The sequence below is a fragment of the Hypanus sabinus genome, chromosome 4 (genome assembly GCF_030144855.1).
Source record: "Hypanus sabinus isolate sHypSab1 chromosome 4, sHypSab1.hap1, whole genome shotgun sequence".
Lineage (NCBI taxonomy): Eukaryota > Metazoa > Chordata > Chondrichthyes > Myliobatiformes > Dasyatidae > Hypanus > Hypanus sabinus.
In genome coordinates, this window is record NC_082709.1 from 120,623,025 (window position 1) to 120,647,429 (window position 24,405).

A 24,405-nucleotide genomic window follows, 5' to 3' on the forward strand; every position below is an offset into this window, starting at 1 on the left:
CATCAAGCCCCCACCATCCAATAATTTTACTAGAATGGTAGACAAGAGTATACATCATCCAGTTATTTGTAAACAAAGAAAATAAAGTTATTTGAATTCACGTTTCAAGTCTTCACCAACTGCCCCTTCCTTCCCCTTATTATGGTTACTTAATTTAAGTAACTCACTTGGCTTCTTATTGCACTTCTGTTGAGTGGTTGTAATTTTAAATATTAACCTTTTTTTTGTTTTAATTTCATCTCATCAAGTATGCATTTCCAGATATCACATTCACATTTCAAGCTTCAGCGTTATTTGTCAAATTCTACAGACTACGTCAGTACTTCCTTAGCCAAATACTTACCGATTTCACAATGTTTATCTGGTTGATCAAGCAGTTCTTCAAACCTTGGAGCTGTTGAAGGCATAGACAAGGGATCATCAACCTGATCATTTTCTGACCTGCAAGTTAATTAGAAAGAAAAATAACAAGAATATATTCACTACTATTAAACTATAAACGTTACCAAAAATAAGGTTAAAAATTATTTTGATCTTTTCCATTACAAGATTGTTTTAAAATAATCATATTAACAAATGGTGCTTGCTTTAGTTTAAAAAAACAATCTGAACTGCCTTCAAAATAAAATCTCAGATAATTAAAGGATATGGATCCCCAATTAAGAGCAAATTTACATGTTGAAAGATAGCGCATTTTACTGTAGTGAGGTAAGCCATGGTATCAATCTCCCCTACTCCAGATACTGAATCTAGAAACAGAATATATGAAAGCAGAACTCCATATATCTTAAGGACGAATATTAAATACAGGTTTCCCCCCGCTATCCGAAGGTAGAGCATTCCTATGAAACTATTTGTAAGCCAAAATGTCGTAAACCAAAGAAGCAATTACCATTAATTTATATGGAAAAAATTTGTGAGCATTCCCAGACCCAAAAAATAACCTAACAAATCAAACCAAATAACACATAAAATCTAAAATAACACGGACATATAGTAAAAGCAGAAATGATATGGTAAATATACAGCCTATATAAAGTAGAAATATTTTATGTACAGTGTAGTTTCACTTATCAAAATCGGGAAGACAGCGAGCTGAAATCGATTTGGAGAGCAAAAAAATCAGAACGTACACGCATGTGCACACAACTGCCCACACAAGGCTTCACTGTCATGTTAGTCTTTTTCGGGGTAAACACACATATAAAGCGGGCATCTTTTTCTCATAAAAGCGAAAATCCTCTTTGGTTAGCGAAATCAGGTACAAACGTAGGTTTTTCGTAACAGCGAGCTGTCGTAAAGCGTACGCTTGAAAAACGGGGGCCACCTGTACAACATTTTATCAACTGGGCCAATAAGTACAATCCTGGAATTCAGAAGAATGAGAGGAGATCGTATAGAAACATATAAAATTATGAAAGGGATAGGATAGATAAGACAGAGGCAGGAAAGCTGTTTCCACTGGTCAGTGAGATTAGAACTAGGAGGGCACAGCCTCAAGATTCGGGGGAGTAGATTTAGGATGGAGATGAGGAGGAACTGCTTTTCCCACAGAATGGTGAATCTGTGGAGAATACCCCAATAAATATATTTAAGACAAGGTTGGATAGATTTTTGCATAGAAGGGGAATTAGGGGCTATGGGGAAAAGGCAAGCAGATAGAGAAGAATCCATGACCAGATCAGCCATGATCTTATTGGATAGCAGAACTGGCTCAATGGGCTAGATGACCTACTCCTGTTTCTATTTCTTATGCTCATATGGAAATAGTCTGTTCTGCACTTTGCCTTTAAAATGCAAAGAAATTATTAAAATACTACTGTAATGTTTGATGCAATGGGTTTATCATCAGGGATACAAACATCACAACACCTGGTACAACAGTAAAGAGGGAAGCTCTGCACTGTTTCCTTAAAAGTTGTTACATTTCCTGATGGTCAGAAACGTATGTGGTATAAAGGCTCCTGCAAAGAATGCTTTGGGTGTCAAACAAATGAAACTGCAGCTGTATACATCTGAAGTATAAAATAACAAAATAATAGTTTTAAAAACTTCAAAAATTAAATTAAGTATGAAGTATTCCACTTAATTCACTGGTTCAAGTAATAACAAAAAGGTAGAAGTTTTATTTTTACTTGCACAAAAGTCAAAACATGGATGTCAAAATACAGAAGCAAATAAAGTTCTTATTTGTGTCAGTGCAATACTAATACCAAATTAAAGCATGCAAATTCAGTAAGTTTTCTTACTGATAAAATTGAGTGAAGTGTCTAAGTTCCATTTGTTTACTTATGAAGATACAGTCTACGAGTACTGTTTATTAATTAACTGTCACCCATTTCATCTCCTATGCATTGCCATTTTAAGTGGAAGGAGAAAAATCTGAAGAGCATCAAATGGTAGCAATTTGTTTTTTTGTGAAAGAGAAATTGAGTTTCACAAATTTGCTGGAGTTGTTTAAGGTCCTAACAAATGGGGTAGATAAAAAGTAAACTGTAGATGTGAAGTAATATTCCTTGAAGACTAACTAACAGAAAACAATCTGTAAAGTTAAATAGGTAATTTTCAAACTTCCAAACAGCAAGCAACCCATGAGATGCCATGAATATCTATGCTAGGTTTTGTAACTGCTTCATTCAACGTTAATGACTTGGACACAGAACACAGAGCCCGCAAGGCCTCTGTAGATTAAGTGAGTAAGCAAGTGGGAAATTGTGAGGTCATCCAATTCAAAAGAATGAAACAAAACTATTTTTTTTTAAATAGACTGAGATTAGAAAATGTGGTGGTATAAATCTCCAAATGGATGAAACACAAAGGATCACTATGCAGATGCAGCAAGTAATTAGAAAAACTAATGAAATGTCCTCCTTTATTGAAAAGCATGAGTACAGAGAATAAAAGAAAGGATATTTTGCCACAGCTTCACAGGGCAATGGAGAGACCATACCAAATCAGTTCTGGCCTCCATTTTTAGGGAATAATATTTTGCATTGGACACAGTGCAGATAAGATTCACTCCTTTAATTCCAGGACAAAAGAGTTGGTTGAGGAGGCTCAGTCTATACCTGCTGGATTTTTAGAATGAGACATAAACTTAATGAAATATAATAGACTCTGAGGGAGACTGACAGGGTGTATGCCAGGAGTATGTTCCTTCAGAATAGGTATTAGAAAAAGGAATGCATTGTTTCAGAGGGAGGCTCACTCATTTCTGACAGAGATTAGGAGTTTCTTCTCCCAGAGCCCCATGACTTCTGGAATTCTTCACCCTTGACATCTATGATGGTGGAGTTACTGAATATTGTTAAGGCAGAAACTAATAGATTTTGAACTACAAGGGAGTCAAGGGGACAGCACAGAGAAGTAGAAACATGGCTAGTATTAGATCAGTCACTATCTATTGAATGGCTAAGCAGACTCTAGAACCCCATTAACCAGCTCCTGCTCTGGTTCCTGTTCTTTTTGGATTTCCGAAACAATTAAGTATTTAAGAACAGCTATTGAAGAGACTGGATTTTTACCTTTCATTTGCTCCACAGATGATAGATGAAGGATGGTTTGCATTACTTTCATCTGAACTGCCATGGGATTGTACTTCACCGGTTGCAATTGGCTTTTGATGTTCGGATACACTGGGAACACGGATCAGAAATGACCCATCCTCACCTTTTTGAAAAACAAAATTGTTAAAATGGGCATGTACCAAGGTACAGAAGGAAAACCTGTCTTGCATACTATTCATACAGAACAATTCATTACAACAGTGCATTGAGGTAGTACAAGATAAAATAATTACAGAATACAGAATAAAGAGTTACAATTACAGAGAAAATGTAATATAGGTAGGCAATACAGTGCAAGGTTATAATAAGGCAGATTGAGCGATCGAAGGGAACCCAGTCAAAGAACAATGGGATAGAAGCTATCCTTAAGCAAAGCACACAAAGCACTGGAGTAATTTTGCAGGTCCAGCAGCATCCATGGAGGGGTAGAAACAGTGAACATTTTAGCTGTGATCTTGTTGGTAAATGTTTTCAAGCTTTTATATCTTCTACCCAATGAGGGCAAGAAGAAAAGAGAGCGTCTATGCTGTTTGCTTTCTCTAGGCAGTGAGAAGTGTACACAGAGTCAATGAGGGAAGGCCTGATTCCATGATGTACTGAGCTGCGTCTACAGCTTCTTGTGGGCACAGGTACAGTAGTGATGCTTTCTATTTACCACAAAATAAGTGATTGCATATGTATTCACCCCCTTCAATAAGACACACTAAATCATCACTGGTGCAGCCAATTGTTTTTAGAAATCACATAATTAGATAAATGGAGATCACCTGTGTGCAGTCAAGGTGTTTCAATTGGTTGTATTAAAAATACACCTGTATTTGGAAGGTCCAACTGCTAGTAGGGAAGATGGGTTGTGAAGTCAGATTTACATGGATACCTGGGCATGCTGGGGTGGAGGGAAATGAAATTGTGGATGGCATTGCAAAGTCTTCCTTACAGAGTGGGCAAGTAAGAATTAGAATACCCCTAGGCAGAGCAGAATTGAGAAGTAGGATGAAAAAAAAAGGCATACAGAAGAAATGGCAAGAGGATTGGAAAAATAAATTAAAGGGAAGGCATTTCTTTTCTAGTTACCCTCTAGTTAAAAAGGTCTCAGACTGTTACTCTTTAAATCATAGAGATATGGTGAAATTAACGAGACTTAGGTCAGGGCATTGTGGGTTAAACTATTACTTAAAGATAATAGGAAAACATCCAACTGGATTATGTGACTGTGGTAGCCCAGAGACAGTTCAGCATGTTTTGCTGAGTTGTAATCGATATAAAATTGAAAGAAGAATATTGTTCAAGAGGCTGTCTGACGGGGGACGTCACGTGATGATGTAGGATCGAGACGTGGAAATCCAGCTCTCCCATAAAAAAACCAGTAAAATAATGTTTAAGTGAAGAAAAGTTAGTAAATACCTTTTAAAAATTACTTATAAACTACTCAGGATTGTCTTAAGATATGCCTCCTAAACAGAAGCAAAAGAAAACTACTGCTTTGAAGACAACATAAGTTGGAAAAGAATCAAGGCCGGATGCCATGAAAGGGCCCTGGGCTCAAGTGCAATTTATCTCCAGTGATGCAGAACAGGAAACTGCGGCAACACCAACCGTTTCCAAAAAAAAAGAGTAACAGGGATTGAGCATGCGTGAAGGAAGGAGCATGCGCAAACACGAGCAACCCAAACTACAAATCCCAGCTATGATCGGAACTGAAAGTGAAAATGAATGAGGTGGAATCAGATTCTCTGGATAAATCAGATGAAGATGAAGAGACAAAGAAGAGCAACAGGAAGAGGTTGGAGGTGATATTGGAGACATAAAAAAAACTTCGGTGCAAATAATGCATGAATTAAAAGCATTAAAAGTAATAAAAAAGGTATTAACAATATGAAGATTATGTTTGATAAAATGATAAAAAGACAGGACAAAATGGACAAGAAAATTAAAAACTTGGAAGAAACAACCGGAGACACCATTGATGGAGTGAATAAAATGGAAAATAATATTTCTGCCTGGACATCAGAAAGAAAATGGTTGTTGGAAAAAGTGGATGGACTTGAAAATTTTAGCAGATGAAATAATACTAAGATTGTTGGACTTAAAGAAGGTATAGAGGGACAGAATCCAATAAATTTTTTTCAAAAATGGATTCTGGAAATTTTGGAAATGGAAGAAGGAATCCAGTTAATTGAAATTGAAAGGGCTCACGGAGTCTTAAGACCAAGACCTCAAGTTGATCAAAACCCACGATCAATTTTGATAAAATGTTTAAGATATCAAGATAAATAGAATATCCTGAAGGCGGCTGCCCAATGTGCCAGAAAGAGAAACGGGCCATTGATGATAGAAGGGAAAATGGTTCTTTTCTATCCTGATATAAGTTATGACCTTTTGAAGAGAAAGAAGGAATTTAACCCAGCGATAAAAGTTTAATGGGAAAAAGGTTATAAATTTATATTGCGCCACCCGGCAACCCTGATAATTTTTCTGGATGACGGAAAAAGAAGAATTTTTTACTGATTATCGGGATGCGGAAGAATTTGCACAAGAACTCCCAAACATTTGCTAACCACGGCCGAAGATTTAAAAGTGAAACGGATTAAAGATGAAGACAGGGACAATGAATGGAGTTGATGGATGTTTAAGGATAGAAGAATATTTAAATATATTCTTAATTATATGATACAAGAGGAGAAAGGTAAAAATTTGAGCAATATTAATCGAGAGTAGTGATATTTTTTTCTTTCTTATATATACTTTTTTATGTTATGAGGGAGCTGGGGGAACTTCGGATCGATTGCTACAGGACTCATGTGTGTATCATGGCGATTGTCATGACCTGCACAACGGAGGGGGGTAATGTTTTTTTTTCACAACATTAGTAGGGGGTATTTTGTTATTTTTTTTCTTTATAATCTATTTTTCTTTCATCTTTCTTTCTTTGCCTGGACAATCGGGGGGGGGGGGAGAATTAAAAAAAAAATTCCCCAAGGTACTATGAAAGTTGAAAGGTTAGGAATTACTATAGATCGGAGTAACCCTGTTAAAAATAATGACTAATTTACTGAATTTTTTAAGTTTTAATGTTAATAAGCTTAATGGTCCGGTGAAAACAAAAAGAATTTTAACATACATTAAGAAAATGAAAATAGATATAGCTTTTTTACAAGAAACACACTTAACAGAGATAGAACATCAGAAATTAAGGAGAGATTGGGTCGGAAATGTTATTGCAGCTTCATTTAATTCAAAGGCGAGGGGAGTTGCAATTTTCGTTAATAAAATTTTACCAATTAAAATACAAAATGTATTATTTGATTCTGTGGGGAGATACGTAATTATACATTGTCAAATTTTTTCAGAACTATGGACTCTTATGAATAATTATGCACCAAATGAAAATGATGTAAAATTTATACAAGAGGCCTTTTGAAATTGGCTGACGCACATGACAAAATATTAATAGGTGGCAATGTTAATTTTTGTCTAGACCCGGTTTTAGATAGAACAACAAAGGTTGTTACAAAATCAAAAGTAGCAAAATTAACCTTATCATTGATGAAAGATTTAAATTTAATTGATATATGGAGAAGAATTAATCCAAAAGAAAGAGATTACTCATTTTATTCAAATAGACATAAAACTTATCCAAGGATAGATTTTTCCTATTATCAACGAATATTCAAGACAGAGTGAAAAATATGGAATATAAAGCAAGAATATTGTCAGATCATTCCCCCTTGACAATGACAATGATAATGATGGATAAAGAGGAATCGATTTACAGATGGAGATTTAATTCAATATTATTAAAACATCAAGATTTTTGTGATTTCATGAAAAAGCAGATTCAGTTTTTTTTTAAGATACAAATTTACATTCAGTTGATGATAAATTTATAGTATGGGAAGCAATGAAGGCATATTTGAGAGGCCAAATAATAAGTTATACTTCTAAAATTAAGAAGGAATATATGGTATAAATAGACCAATTGGAAAAAGATTACAAAATTAGAAAAAGAATCTCAAAGATATGTGACAGAAGAAAAACGAAGACAACTTGTTAACAAGAAGTTACAATATAATACACTTCAGACATACCCAACAGAAAAAGCAATTATGAGAACTAAACAGATATTACGAACTAGGTGAAAGATCACACAAGGTTCTTGCTTGGCAGTTAAAAACAGACCAGATTTCCAAAACGATAAATGCAATTAGAACAAGTGTAAATAAAATTACTTATAAACCTTTAGAAATTAATGAAACTTCTAAGAATTTTTATTCTGAACTGTATCAATCAGAATCACAAAATGATAATGTTGAGATCAAAAGGTTTTTATCACAAATAACTCTTCCAAAATTGAATTCAGAAGAACAGAAGGGATTAGACTATGCCTTTTACATTAAAAGAGGCCAAAGAAGCTCTAGGATCACTTCAGAGTAATAAATCCCCAGGAGAAGATGGTTTTCTGCCCGAATTTTATAAAAAGTTTAAAGATTTACTAATCCCTCCTTTTATGGAGTTAATATACCAAGTGGAAAGAAGGCATAAACTTCCAGAATCTTTTTCAACAGCTATTTTAATAGTATTGCCAAAAAAAGATAGAGATCTTTTAAAACCAACATCATATAGACCTATTTCTTTGTTGGATACTGACTATAATATAATAGCAAAAATTTTATCTAATAGATTATCTAAATACTTACCAAAATTAATACATATGGACCAAACAGAATTTATCAAAAATAGACAATCGGCAGATAATGTAACTCGGTTACTTAGCATAATTCATTTGGCACAAAAGAGGGAGGAAATGAGTGTGGCAGTTGCTTTACATGCAGAAAAAGCATTTGATAGATTGGAATGGGATTTTTTATTTAGGTATTGGAAAAATATGGATTAGGAGTATATTTTATAAAATGGATTAAAACCTTAAATACTAATCCCAAAGCTAAAGTAGTGACAAATGGTCAAATTTCAACATCATTTCAGTTAACAAGGTCAACTAAACAAGTTTGTCCATTATCACCTGCTTTATTTGTGTTGGTGATAGAACCATTAGCTGAATTAATTAGAATGGACCCAGATATTATGGGTTTCAGTGTTAACCAGGAGGAATACAAGATTAATTTATTTGCTGACGATGTTTTGCTTTATTTAACAAACCCATTGTATTCGCTGTGTAAATTATCTTCTAGATTGGAAGAATATGGGAAAATATCAGGCTACAAAATAAATTGGTTTAAAAGTGAAATTCTACCCCTTACTAAAGGAGATTATAGTCAATGTCGACTAATAACTCAATTTAGATGGCTGATAAATGGTATAAAATATTTAGGTATAAGAGTTGATAATGATATAAAGAATTTATATAATTTACCATTATTGAAAAAAATTCAAGAAGATCTTGATAAATGGATGACGTTACCAATAACATTAGTAGGCAGAGTAAATGGTGTAAAAATGAATATATTCCCTAGATTACAACAGTTATTCCAAACACTACCAATACAATTATCGCAGAAGTTTTTTCAAGAGTTAAATAAATGTGTGAGGAAGTTCCTATGGCAAGGTAAGATGTCAAGAATATCGTTGGAAAAATTGACATGGAAATTTGACCTAGGAGGGTTACAACTTCCAAACTTTAAGAATTATTATAAAGCAAATCATCTTTTTTTGATGAAGATAAACTGGCACGGATTAGAATAGAATTAGATAAAATAGGAGAAAATATACCAGAAGATTTTAAATATAAGTGGGAATCTAAATGGATACGGGAAAAGAAAGAATCTCCTATATTAAAACATTTGATTGATTTATGGGATAAGGTAAATGTTGATGATGAGATAAAGAAATCTTTATTAGCAAAGAGACCTTTAATTCAAAATAAACTTATTCCTTTTACAATGGATAACCAACTTTTATACAATTGGTTTCAAAAAGGGATTAGATATATAGGAGATTGTTTTGAAGGAGGTATGTTAATGTCATTTGATCAATTAAAGAATAAATACAAAACATCAAACACTCTTTTTTGTTATTTCCAATTAAGGGCTTATTTAAGAGATAATTTGGGTCAAACAATGTTATTGCCGAAACCTAATGAAATAGAAACTTTAATTCAAAAAGGAAAAATTAAAAAAATATATTTCTTGTATGTATAGTTTGATTCAAAAACAGGCAATTAAACAAGGAATTCATAAGTCAAGACAAAAATGGGAAACTGATTTGAATATTAAAATTGAAGAAACAAGTTGGTCAAGACTACGTCTTGACAGTATGACAAATACAACAAATGTCCGGTTAAGATTAGTGTAATATAATTTTTTACATCAATTATATATTACACCACAAAAAATAAATAAACTCAAATTTATCTGATCAATGTTTCCGATGTAACCAAGAAATTGGTACTTTTTTTACACTCTTCTTGTTTTAAAATTCAACCTTTTTGGACAAATTTAAGAATTTTATTGGAACAAATTATTGGAACACAACTTCCACATAATCCAACATTATTTTTACCAGGCGATATTGAAGGGATAAAACCGAAATCCAAACTGAATAAATATAAGAAAGAATTCATAAAAATTGCATTGGCAGTAGCCAAAAAGGCTATTGCAATTACTTGGAAATCGGATTCATACTTGTTGGAAGAATGAATTTTTTTGCTGTATTACACTTGAAAAAATTACTTATAATTTAAGAGATAAATATGAAATATTTCTGTAAATTTGGTACCCTTATTTACAAAACTTAGGATTAAATATATAGGTGCTCCGAAGATAAAAATATTGGTTATCTGGGGAAAGAATTAAATATATATACTAAAGCTATTATGAACTCCATGGAGCATGTGGGGATCTTCTGATATCCAGGCATTCATTCTTTCTTTCTTTTTTCTTCTCTTTTTTTTCTCTTTCCACAGGGATATGTTAGGGGGAAGGGGTTAAGGGGAGGGGGCAAGGGTTGATAATCTTTATTCCTTCTGTAACCTATTTGAAAATTCAATAAAAAAAATTATTAAAAAAAGAGGCTGTCTGACTTAAATGTATTTTGTTTTTCTATTAAATCTTTGTTTGGCCACCAAGAGAACCACCAAGAGATTGAAAAGTTTATTATTCTGTTTCTACGTGCGACTAAGTTATATTTGAGAATTTGAGTTTCTCTAAATTCTGTAATTAATTGTACATCCTGCAGAGGGCAGTAATATGCCTAGATGCATCTAAACTGCCGGAAATAGAAGAAGAAAAAGGAGGAGGTCCAACTGCTGGGGAGTCAGTATCCCGGCAAAAACTACACAATGAAGCCAAAAGAAAACTCCAAGCAACTCCGTGAAAAGTTTATTGAAAAACATAAGTCAAGAGATGGATACAAGAAAATTTCCAAGTCCCGGAATATCCCTTGCAGTACAGTTGTCAATTATCAAGAAATGGAAGAATATAGGACAGCTGTAAATCTGCCTAGCACAAGCTGTCCTCAAAAACTGAGTGACCGCCTAAGTACAGGATTACTGAAGGAGGCCACCATCTCTGGAGGAGTTACAAGCTTCAGTGGTTGAAATGGGAGAGACTACACATACAACAACTGTTCCCCAGGTGCTTCACCAGTCACAGCTTTATTGGAGATTGACAAAGAGAAAGCCACCTATTGGAAAAAAAAACTCACATGAAATCTCATCTGGAGTTTGTCAGAAGGCATGTGGAGACTCTGAAGCAGATGGAAGAAGGTACTATGGTCTGATGAAACCAAAATTGAGCTTTTTGATCATCAGACTAAACACTACATTTGGTGTAAGCCAAACACCTCACATCATCAAAAACACACCATCCCTGCTGTGAAGTATGATGGTGGCTGTATCATGCTATGGGGATGCTTCACTGCAGCAGGATCTGGAAGGCTTGTGAAGGTAGAGGATAAAATGAATGCAGCAAAATACAGGAAAATCTTGGACGAAAACCTGATGCTGTCTGCAAGAGAACTGCAACTTAGGAGAAGATTTGTTTTCCAGTAAGACAATAACCCCAAGCATAAAGCCAAAGCTACACAGGAGTGACTTAAAAACAACAAAGTTCATGTCCTGGAGTGGCCAAGTCAGAGTCTCAATCCTATTGAGAATTTGTAGCTGGACTTGAAAAGGGCACTTCAGTCATGATCCTAATGCAATCTGACAGAGCTTGAGCAGTTTTGTAAAGAAGAATGGGGAAAAATTGCAGTGTCCAGATGTGCAAAGCTGATAGAGACCTATCCATGCAGAGTCTAGGGTGTAATTGCGGCCAAAGGTGCATCCTCTAAATACTGACTTAGAGGGTGAGTAATTATGCAATCAACTATTTTGTGTTTAATAATTGTACTAAATTTAGACCAATCTGTAGAAATTTGTTTTCACAAATTTGACCGTGTCAAAAAAGCCAAATTAAACCCAATGTGATTGAATGTTGTAAAACAATAAAACATGAAAATTTCCAAGGGGGATGAATACTTTTTATAGGCACTATATATGAGCCTAAGACATTTGCCCAGTACTAAGTAGGAAAAGGAATGAACACCTGAAGAGAAAATTCATGGAGCTAAGTAGGAACGTGAAAAGCAAGAACACAAGGGGTGTAATCTCTGGACTGCTGCCTGTGCTACACACCAGTGAAGTTAAAAATAGGATGCTTTAGCAGATGAATGTGTGGCTGAAGAATTAGTGCAGGGGGCAAAGTTTCAGATTTCTGGATCATTCTGGGGAAGGAATGACCTAAACTTAATGAATGGCTTACACCTGAACTTAAGGTGTGAAAAAACAGTGATGAACAGATTGGGCAGCAGATTTTGAAAAGGTGAAAAATAAATAACAAGTTGTTGTCACAAGGGGACTTGAACTTATTTAATAGAGATTGGCACCTCTTTAGCGCAAAAGGTTTGGATGGGCAGAAATGGTTATATGAGCTCAGGAAGGATTCCTGACTCATTACAAAGCATCAAAAAAGTGTTCAGCCCCCACAGTTATTTTCACATTTTATTGTTTCATTTTCTAAATTTGAAATATATTTAAATAGGATATTTTGAACTAATCTACAAAAATGAGCATCATGTCAAATCAAAAGAAAAATTCCAAAACCTATCAACGATAAAAAAATAAAACCAAAGTTGAAAAATTATTCATTTTCTTTGTAATTACTACTCTACCTTACTGTACATTACCTTAACAACTCACCCTATTTGTTGATGTAGAAAATTGGAGGATCACTTGTTTTCAATGAATCCATAAAAATAAATAAAACTCTCTCTGTAAGGCCCAACAGTGGATCTTCAACAGGCCAAACCAAAATGAAGACAAAACATTCAAGACAAATTCGGAAATGATAATAGAAGCGTGTATCTGTGGAATGGTACAAGACCATCTCAAAGGCACTGAATATACATTAGAACTCAGTGCAGTCCAGCATGAAAAAGTATGAAACCACAGCCACACTGCCTAGGTCAGGCCACCCCTCTAAACTTAGCTGCCGGAAGAGAGGCCACTGTAACTGTAAAGTCAACAGTTACTCAGAGTAAACTGCAGAAGTCAGTGGCTGCGAATGGAGATGAAGTTCGTGGCTCCAGAATCTCTAAGGCAGGAATTCTTAACCTTGGGTCTGTGGATTAATTTCAGGGTGTCCATGAACTTGGATGGGGAAAAACAATTTACATCTTTACTTTCCCTAAATTCTAACTGAAATTAATTACTTCATTCAATTATGAATATAGGTAACAAACCACAGTAGTATTAGCAGTACCTGTGGACTTTGTCACCAATAGATATCACTGATATTTTCATTTCACATTACAGTTGTTATAAATACCTCAAAATATCACTAACAGCATAATCCAGGGAGAGCTTGTTAGGTAGATGCAAAATTGTCTCTGAGGTAGAAAGCACAGGGTGGTGTTTGGAAGTTGTTTCTTGAAATGGAGGCCAACAACTAGCAGTGTGCTGCAGGGGTCGGCTTTGGGAGCTTTGTTATTTATATGAATGATATGATGCAAATGAACAAGGTTTAAGCAGTAAGTTTACGAAGTTACAAAATTAGGTGGTGTTTGGTGGTAATGAAGAAGGCCATCGTAGATTACAGGGGTATCTTGATCAGTTGGGGAAATAGGCTGAACAGTGGCAAATGGATTTCAATACAGAAAAGTGTGAGGCGACACATTTTTGGAAAGTCAATGAATGTTAGGGCACTAGTGAATGTAATGCAACAAGGGACGTCGGAGTACAAGTACATGGTTCACTGAAAGCAGCATCTCAGGTAGACAGGGTGGTAGAGAAAACAATTAGCACACTAGCCTTTATCAGTCAGGGTTCCGAGTACACAGGAATTGGAACAAAACGTTGGTGAGGCCTTGGAAGAAATGCTGAAAATCATGAAAGGCACAAATAAAGTAGATAGTAACATTTGTTTCCCAGGATAGGGAGGGGTAGTCTAAAGCTAGGGAGCATAGAATCAGGGTGACAGGGAAAAGATTTAAAAGGGACTCGAGCAGCAACTTTTCTTATGCAGAGTGCGGTGAGTATTTGGAACAAGCTGCTAAAGGATTTGGTTGAGGCAGGTACAAGAGTATAATTTAAGAAATACTTGGGTACATTTGGGGCAGGGCTTAGAGGGATATGGGGCAAACACAGGAAATTAGATGGACGGCTGGTTGGCATGGACTCAAATGGGCCCAGGGACCTGTATCCATGCTGTATTGCTCTATGACTCTAAGATCAAAGGGTTGGAGGCAGTTTTTTTCCTTAATGAAGAGATCAAAGTACTAAAAACATGCATAGTTCAAAGGCATAGAAAATCTTTTGATAAATTAGAAGGACAGATGGTAGAATCCAAGGAGAATTAATGAGAATGTGGGGATAATAAAGAAAATGAATGGGTCGTCACACCACAGACACACTGGTTGAACGGTCTGTTTCTGTGCTGTACGACTCAGTCTTGTTTCAGCTCAGTGGACAGGAGTCTAAAGTAAAATGAAATGTTTATGAGGGGATGGAGAAACACAGCTGAATTGTGCAGAGTGGTAGGGATGGGATTGGATTTGATAACTTTAGCTAGGATCCAGATATTGTTCCATAAAAGAAATTTAGTTGAGTACCACACAACTGGAAGTGTGGTAGTAGCTGTACTGCAAAACCTTCTGAGCTATTGGGAACAATGCAATTCTTAAAGGATTGTTAAATAACACAAGATCATCACTTCTACGCAGGTACTTCTATAAGCTAGAAAGGCAAGATAGCAAGCACCAACACCTATACAGTCATCTACAAGTTTTATTGATATTCAGAACAGAATATAAAACCCCTAATTGATACTATGACACTACCCTCACTACAAAATCCAGAGTGGTTCAAGTGGTTCATTACCACTTTTTCGGAATTATTGGGGGAAATCAGCATTAAATCCTGGTCTTGCCACAAACTAATTAAACACAATTTAAGTGAATGGGTAGATTTAAAAACTTGCATAGCCAAAAAAGTGGAGTTAAGGCTCAGAATCATATGCATTCACTGAAGGACTGGAAAATAGTTCTTTGTCATAGTCTCACTCTATTTGAGCAATCATTGTGAAGGAGAATAATGGGGTTAAGTTTTGATTATTATATGGTTAGAATGGAGATGCCGTTCAGTGTTGGAAGGAAATACACTTTGTCCCAAGTCTTGGTACTCTTTTTTCCCGTCCCCCACTGCCATGACCTGTACATCATCTTCACCTTCCTAATTCTCTGTTTGCTCACCTTATTGCATGGTCTACTGTCCTTTCCCATCAGTTTCCTTATTCTTCAGCCCTTTGCCTTCTCTGCCTATCACCTCCCAGTTTTTCACATTATTCCCTTCTCTTCCAGCACCACCCCAACCCCTCACCTGCCAGCGCCAGCTCTTCCCCTTCCTCTTTTACTCTAGGTTCTCACTCTTTTTCATGAAAGGCCTCAGCCCAAAACATACTGTTCATTTTCCTCCACAAATGCTGCCTGACCTGCTGAGTTCCTACAGCATTTTGTGTGTTGATGCAGATGTCCAGCATCTACAGTCTCTGATGTTTCTGTTATGTCCATACTTATAGAAGAAATGGTGAATGGCAACGTGCTGCTTGTTCTTGCAAAATACGTGTGCTTGAACTGCCTTCACCAATAGACTATTATTTTCTCCCATATATTTTAAGTACTATTATTTAAATTTTAAGAACACGTTATGTTAAAAGGGTTTTATGATTTCTCATACAGACCACCAGATGGAGCACTACATCACAAACTAGTTAAAATCAATTCTCTAAACTTTACTGATGGAACAGACTATGAGCCTGCCTTTTGTAAATAAGAAAATAAGTCAACTAATCTACTTCCTTTGAGTTAACAAATGGGAGCAGGAGGTTGGTTTGTTTAATTTTTTTTTAAAAGAAGTACATGGACCACTACAAGACAGGAACAACCCTTCTGCCCACACTGTTGTGCCAAGCTAACTAAATGTCTAACCAGAACAGCCCAATGAGAATTTTATAAAGCTGCAACATAATTTCTGACTCTTGAACTCAATGCCTCAATGGATGGAGACAAGCAAGCCTTTTAAGCCACCCCATCAACTTCTGCAGCCACTTTCAGGGAGCTATAGACTTGAACCTGAAGATTCCTCCATACATTACATTTTAATTCAACTTTTTTGGATGTGGGCATTACTGGTATTTATTGCCAGTTCTTGGTTGTCCTTGAGAAGATGCTGGTAAACTGCCCTCTTAAATCACTGCAGTTCTTCTGGTAAAAAAAAAGCTTAAACTTCTTAAGGATTGAGAAATATTTTGAATTACTGTTACAAGTTACCTGAAATATTAAAGCTATTCAAATTACTACTCGATTCCAAGAAAGAGCATACTCACTTCTGACCTAGTGGAGAGGGATTCATTGATGACAAACAACTTAAGATTGCTAGGTCTAAAACATTGTCCTTCAGATCCCAGAAATTATGTCCTGTATCTAGGATGATTGGCCTCCAACAATAACATCTATATTCCTATGTACAAGGTATGACTCCACACCTTGGCGATTTCCTCATGATAACCACCAACTTAAGTTTCAGCAAGATTATTTGATGGTGTCCCTGCATGTGCAAATGGAAACACTGCCTGTACATTGTAGCCCAACCTCTGTAGGTTGAACAGCTTCCCATTAGTTCCACTCCTGAAGGATGGTTGTTAAAAGTGCCTTATTAAGTCTTTCCCTTTACATGTTACTTCCTTGTACATATTTTTTTTTTAAATAGATTACTGCTGAATAATTAATCTTAAGATAGAGTTTGGATAGGTACATGGATTGAAAATGTTTAGAAGGGCATGAATAAAATGCAGGCAAGTGGAACCATCTTAGATCATTATCTAGGTCAGCATGGACCAGATGGGCTGGACCCTGCTTCCATGCAATAGAACTCAAAGTAATATTTGTGCAAAATGGACTGAATAGACTGCTGATGGGTAGCTCTGTGTTTCTTGGACTAATATTAATAAAACAAAGTCTTCTTCCACTTCTGCATGGATCCCAAATAAACCATGTTTGATTGGTGTTATTTAAGCCATAAGAATGTCCTGCCTAGCATCCCTCCACAATAACCCCATGGCTAACCTCTCAGTTACAGAGAAAGCAGAAGAAATTCTCAGAACTGTGCTTGCATCTATCAATGTAAAATTATATTGCCATTTGATACACTCAAGGCAGGACCACAGACACAGCAGAAATGTAAATAATTATTCGTCAACATGCCAGTGGTAAGTAACGTTGATCTGTCTGGAAAATTGAGTAATTCAATAAGTGGAATGATTAAGTTAATTAGATTCTCACTTTGAGCCTCTCTGCAGGATTTACAGTTGTATCACAACACTTCAGGTGGCTGGGAATAGTAAACTGAAAGTCCTTTTTTGCATGTAAAAGTAAAGTTCCTTGGTAACATTGACTGATATTGTACCTCATTACAGATCAAATAAATATCTTATATCCTTTAATGAATCTTACCTTCTGAAGTCTTCATGTACATGCCATATTCAGGTTTGTGTTTGACAGGCGTTGAAGAGCTATATTTTGGGGAAGTGAACAAGCCTACAGAAGGGGTTTGGTAATCTTCAATTATATTTGTTGACTGATGGCTTACTTCAGATATTGGGTGTCTTGATGGCTTTGATTTTTCGGAAGTTAAGAAAGAGTCTGCAAATGTAACTCTGTGTGGGTGGCTGGATGAAATTTTATTGAGACTACTGTTGTTAACTGGCAATAGAGAAAAAGGTCGAGCCTCTGAACTTCTCTGAACAGCAGCTTGAATCAGTCTACTTTGGTAGTTCCTGTAGGCTTCCTCTAAGTTCTCGGACTCCTTTTCCAGCTCTCTTATTCGGGCCTTGGCCCCTGCTACAAAATCTTGGTCTGAATCTGATGAAGAACTTGGTGTTCCAAAGTACTTGGAGTAGTTTGCACCCATACTAGAGCCTGGATAAAGGAATCGTTCCTCAAGTACTATCCGGCTCCTGGGTAAACCAGTATCTAGATAGATGTCAGGAGGTACTATTCTGTCTGCAGTGAGGTCAAGAGCCGACCGATCAACCAGTGAGGGTTTGGGATTACGGTACACTTCATTCTCTAAAGCTGCAATAACACAAACAAAACATGCAAAAAGCAAAATCAGAAATAGGAGGCAAAGTACAACATTATTATTTCATTAAATATCCTGCTCAAGATGTGGAAAAAGTAGCTTTCTCATGAGCTTGTCAGAGCTCAAATTACTTTGCAAATGATAATATATGATGCATTAATACTTTCCAACCCTTTGCAAACAAACTCATTCAGAAATTATTGCACCTAAGTAGGGTACTTCTGTGACTTGGGGGAGAACTTTGTGCATGGATTGTTCCTAGGCATCCACTGCCTTGTTCTGCTGCAAACTGCTTCTATGAAGAATGAAACCTCGGAAAGTTATTAACAGACATCTTGTGGACACAGTGCACTCGTGGCAGACAGAGCGGGAAATATTTAGCAAGCTTGTTTCCAGATCTTCAGCCCAAATTAATTCATTTATTTGAGATAGTCATTCAGCCATTGAGTTGCACAGCACAGAAACAGCCTCTTGACACATTATGCTCATCCTGACCCCGTCACATCCTGAGAAATCCCATTTGTCTATACTAGCTGTGCCATTCAATGTCTTAACTATACAAGTGCCTGTCTAAATATTTCTTCAACCATGTATCTGACTATTACCTACCACTATAGTGGGTTCCAAATTTCAACAACTTTCACTATAAGTATTTTCCCCTCAAATCCCCAGTGAAACTCCTTCCTCTCATCTTGAACCCAAGCCCTCTTGTTTTTGATACCCCTACCACAGAAAAAAAATTTCAATTATGCCTCAGTTGTTTAAAAGGAGAGCTTCATGGGCATCCAGGATCATTCAGACAGCTTAGTCAGCGGCAGGAAGGCCACAGCGACGGGGTTTCTCTCTGGTCAGCGATGCTTGTAAAAGTACAGAAGGGACAAGCGGGGCAACCATTGTCGGGAGTAGACCGGTGGTGGGAGTAGGAGTGTCAGGCTTTGACTCAAAGGAGGCTTCAGCTCAAAAGAGATGTTGACTCTGAGTAAAATTCAGTTAAGGTTCCCTCTCTCCCTCTTACAGTACCTAGTGTAGTAAATGGCTGTTATATGTTCTTCATGCCAGATGCTGGAGTCCTGGGAGACCCAGAGTCTCTCAAGGAACCACATCTGCGTGAAGTGCATCCAGCTGCAGCTCCTTGAAGACCACGTTAGGGATCTGGAGCAGCAGCTGGATGGGAGAGTGAGGAGATAATTGATCAGAGTTACAAGGAAGTCGTCACCCCAAAGTTGCAGGAGGCGAGTAGCTGAGTGACTGTCAGGGGAAATGGAAATGTGAATAGGCAGTTAGTGCAGAGCACCCTTGTGGCCATTCCCCTCAAAAATAAGTATTCTGCTTTGAACACTGTAGTGGGGGGATGACCTCCCAGGGGAATGGCACAGAGACCAAGCTACTGGCACTGTGTATAGGTCCATGGTGCAGAAGGGAAAGAGGGAGAAGAGGGGAACGGTAGTGATAAGGGAACTCAATAGTCAAGGGAACAGACAGGAGATTCTGTGGATGTGAATGGGACACCCGGATGGTAGCGTGCACTGCTGAGGACCAGCAACTCCGCCTTCAGAGCAGGCGACAAGGCAGCTCTAACAACAGCAAGGGCCAAACTGTCCCAAGCCATCAGAGGGGCAAAGTGTGCACACGCCCAGCTAATCCACAGCCACTTACAGGACAGCAGCGACACATGGCGCATGTGAAAGGGCATCCAGGACATCACCTGACTGTGCAGGTGATGCCTCCCTCCCAGATGGGCTGAATAACTTCTATGCCCGGTTTGAGGCAGAAAATGACGTGGCGGTGAGGAAGTCCACCCCTCCTACAAATGATCAGGGTCTTACCACCATGGCAGACGTGAGAAGAACCCTGTGCAGGGTTAACCCACGAAAGGCTGCTGGACCAGACAACATCCCTGGTCCAGAGGATGTGAAGACTAGCTAGCAGATGTTCTCACTGACATCTTCAATATCTCCCTGAGCAGCGCTACGTTCCAATGTGCTTCAAGGCTGCCACCATCGTCCCCGTGCCGAAGAAGTCTTCAGTGTCCTGCCTCAATGACTACCGTCCCATTGCACTTACATCCATCATCATGAAGTGTTTCGAGAGGCTCGTCATGAGGCATATGAAGACTTTGCTGGACCCCCCTGCAGTTTGTGTACCATCCCAAACACTCAACAAATGACGGCATTGCCAGCACCCTCCACCTGGCCCTAACCCACCTGGACAAAAAAGACACATATGTTCAGATGCTGTTCATAGACTTCAGTTCAGCATTCAACACAATCATCCCTCAGAAACTGATTGTAAAGCTGAGCCTACTGGGCCTGAACACCTCCCTCTGCAACCGGATCCTAGACTTCCTGACTGGGAGACCTCAGTCAGTCCGGATTGGGAGCAGCATCTCCAACACCATCACACTGAGCACGGGGGCTTCCCAGGGCTGCGTGCTCAGTCCACTGCTGTTCACTCTGCTAACCCACAACTGTGCTGCAACACACAACTTGAACCATATAATCAAGTTCGCCGATGACGCGACCGTGGTTGGTCTCATCAGCAAGAACGACGAGTCAGCTTACAGAGAGGAGGTGCAGCGGCTAACGGACTGGTGCAGAGCCAACAACCTGTATCTTAATGTGAACAAAACAAAAGAGATGGTTGTTGACTTCAGGAGGGCATGTAGCGACCACTCCCCGCTGTACATCGACGGCTACTCGGTAGAAATCGTAAAGAGCACCAAATTTCTTGGTGTTCACCTGGCGAAGGCTGAGGAAAGTCCATCTCCCACCCCCCCATCCTCATCACATTCTACCGGGGTTGTATTGAGAGCATCCTGAGCAGCTGCATCACTGCTTGGTTCGGAAATTGCACCATCTCAGATCCCAAGACCCTGCAGCGGATAGTGAGGTCAGCTGAGAAGATCATCGGGGTCTCTCTTCCTGCCATCACAGACATTTACACTACATACTGCATTCACAAAGGAAACAGCATTATGAAGGACCCCATGCACCCCTCATACAATCTCTTCTCCCTCCTGCTGTCTGGGAAAAGGCTCCAAAGCATTCAGGCTCTCACGACCAGACTATGTGACAGTTTCTTCCCCCAAGCTAACAGACTCCTCAATACCCAGAGCCTGGACTGACACTGTGCCCTATTGTCCTGTTTATTATTTATTGTAATGCCTGCACTGTTTTTGTGCACTTTACACAGTCCTGTGTAGTGTAGTCTAGTGTAGCTTTCTCTGTATTTTTTTTTTACGTAGTTCAGTCTAGTTTTTGTACAGTGTCATGTAACACCATGGTCCTGAAAAATGTTGTCTCATTTTTACTATGTACTGTACTAACAGCTATGGTCAAAATAACAATAAAAGTGACTTGACTTGATTTGTATGTTGACTCCCAGATGGCAGGGTCGGGGTCATCTTGGATTGCGTTCACAGCATTTTGGAGAGGGAGGGAGAGCAGCCAGATGTCTTGGTACATATTGGTACCGAAGACATAGGAAGGAAAAGCAAAGAGGTCCTGAAAAGAGAATTTAGAGAGCAAGGTAGAAAGCTGAGAAGCAGAACCTACCAGGTAGTGATTTCTGGATTGCTGCCTGTGCCACATGCCAGTGAGGGCAGAAACAGGATAATTCAGCAGATTAATGCATGGCGGAGAAACTGGTACAGGGGGCAGGGCTTCAAGTTCTTGGATCATTGGGTTCTCTTCTGGGGGAGTTATGACCTGTACAAAAGTAATGGGTTGCACCTGAACCAGAGGGGATCAAATATTTGCACAGGGATGGTGGTCAGAGCTGTGGGGGAGGGTGGGGGTTTAAACAAATTTGGCAGAGGTATGGGAACCAGAGTGAAGGGACTTAGGATAGGAGAGATGATTAAAAAAAAGCAAAGAGTGTATAGTCAGACTGTGAGGAAGGGCAGGCAGATGATAGGACATAATTGCAGCCAGCAGGGTGAGCATCAGTATATTAGGGATGCAGAATCAAAAAGGGTTGCAAATACAGGACTCAAAGTGCTATATCGCAATGCACAGAGCACAAGAAATAAAGTGGATAATCTTGTTGCACTATTACAGATTATCAGGTATGATGCTGCGGCCATCACTGAATCGTGGCTGAAGGATGGCTGTAGCTCGGAGCTAAATATCCAAGGTTACACATTGTTTCGGAGGGATAGGATGGTAGGCAGAGGGGGTGGCGTGGCTCAACTGGTAAAAAAATGGCATCAAATCAGTAGAAAGATGTGACATAGGAATGGAAGATGTTGAATCCTTCTGGGTTGAGATAAGATACTATAAGGGTAAATGGACCCTGATGGCAGTTAAATACAGGCTTCTCAACAATAGCTGGGATGTGGACCAATATTATAACGGGAAATAGAAAAGGCAGGTCAAAAGGACAATTGTTATGATAGCCATGGGAGATTTCAACATACAAGTTGATAGGGGAAAAAAATCAGGTTGGAAATAGATCACAAGAGAATGAGTTTGTTGAATGCATACGAGATGACTTTTTAGAGCAGTTTGTCACATTGAATCTACTAGGGAATCAGCTGGATTGGGTGCTATGTAATTAACTGGAGGTGATTAGGAGCTTAAGGTAAAAGAAACTTTAGCAGGCAGCGATCACAATATGATTGAGTTCAACTTGAAACTTGATAGGGAAGAAGTAAAGTCTGAGGGAGCAGTATTTCAGTGGAATATGGAAATTATAGTGGTACAAGAGGAGAGTTGGCCAAATTGGAAGGAGATGCTGGCAGGGATGACAGCAGAGCAGCAATGGCATGAGTTTCTGAGGCAAATGAGCAAGGTGCAGGACAGACATATTCCAAAAACAAAGAAATACTCAAGTGGCAAAATAGTACAACCATGGCTGACAAGGGAAATCAAAGCTAATGTAAAAGCAAAAGAGGGGGCATACAACAGAGCAAAAATTAGTGGGAAGACAGAGGATTGGGAAACTTAAAACCCTTCAGGGAGCAACTAAAAGAATCATTAGTTGAGAAAAGATGAAATATGAAAGCAAGCTAGCAAACAACATCAAAGTGCAGAGTAAAAGCTTTTTCAAGTATGTAAAATATTACAAGAGACGAGAGTGGATATAGGACTGTTAGAAAATGAGGCCTGAGAAATAATAATGGGGATAAGGAGATGGCTGATAAAATAAATGAGTAGTTTGCATTAGTTTTCACTGTGGAAGACTCTAGCAATGTGCCAGATGTTGAAGAGTGCGAGGGAAGAGAAGTGAGTGCAGTTACTATTACAAGGGAGAAGGTGCTCAAAAAGCTGAAAGACCTAAGGGTACACAAGTCACCCAGACCAACTGAACTGCACCCAAAGGTTCTGAAAGAGGTGTGGTAAGATTGTGGAGGCATTAGAAGTAATCTTTAAAAAAAAAATCATTGGACTCTGGTATAGTGCCAGAGGACTGGAAAATTGCAAATGTCACTCCACTGTTTAAGAATGGAGGAAGACAGCAGAAAATAAATTATTGACCGGTGACCTCAATAGTTGGGAAGACGTTGGAATCAATTGTTAAGGATGAGGTGACGGAGTACTTGGAGACACACAACAAAATAGGACAAAGTCAGCTTGGTTTCCTCAAGGAAAAATTTTGCCTGATGGACCTGTTGGAATTTTTGAGATTTATGTATATTTGACAAGGCGCCACACACAAAGCTGCTTACCAAGATAAGAGCCCATGGTATTACAGGAAAGTTACTGCCATGGTTAGAGCATTGACTGATTGGTAGGAGGCAGTGAGTGGGAATAAAAGGATAATTTTCTGGTTGGCTACCAGTGAATAGTGGTGTTCTGCAGGGGTTGGTGTTGGAACCACTTCTTTTTATACTGTATATCAATAATTTATATGATGGAATAGATGGTTTTCTTGCCAAGTTTGCAAATGATATGAAGATTGGTGGAGGGGCAGGTAGTGTTGAGGAAACAGGTAGACTGTGAAGGACTTAGACAGATTAGAAGAATGGGAAAGAAGTGTCAAATGAAATACAATATTGGAAAATGCAATATGGAAAATGGTCATGCACTTTGGTAGTAGAAATAAATGTGCAGACTATTTTCTAAATGAGGAGAAAATCCAAAAATCTAAGATGCAAAGGGACTTGGGGCTACTTGTGCAGAACACCCTAAAGGTTAACTTGTAGGTAAAGTCAGTGGTAAGGGAGGCAAATGCATTATCAGCATTCATTTCAAAAGGTCTAGAATCCTG

General features: G+C 38.1%; 1 protein-coding gene across 7 annotated transcripts in view; it reads right to left on the reverse strand.

Annotated features, from left to right (window-relative positions):
• ofd1 (OFD1 centriole and centriolar satellite protein) overlaps positions 1-24,405 on the reverse strand; it is a 101,082-nt gene that overhangs the window by 30,836 nt on the left and 45,841 nt on the right. For all 7 annotated transcript variants that reach the window (XM_059968027.1, XM_059968032.1, XM_059968031.1 and 4 more), the window contains 3 exons: positions 17,568-18,188; positions 3,525-3,669; positions 344-441 (listed from right to left, as the gene is read on the reverse strand). In XM_059968027.1, the coding sequence (XP_059824010.1) occupies positions 344-441; positions 3,525-3,669; positions 17,568-18,188 (864 nt within the window). The remainder of the gene's footprint in view (positions 1-343; positions 442-3,524; positions 3,670-17,567; positions 18,189-24,405) is intronic.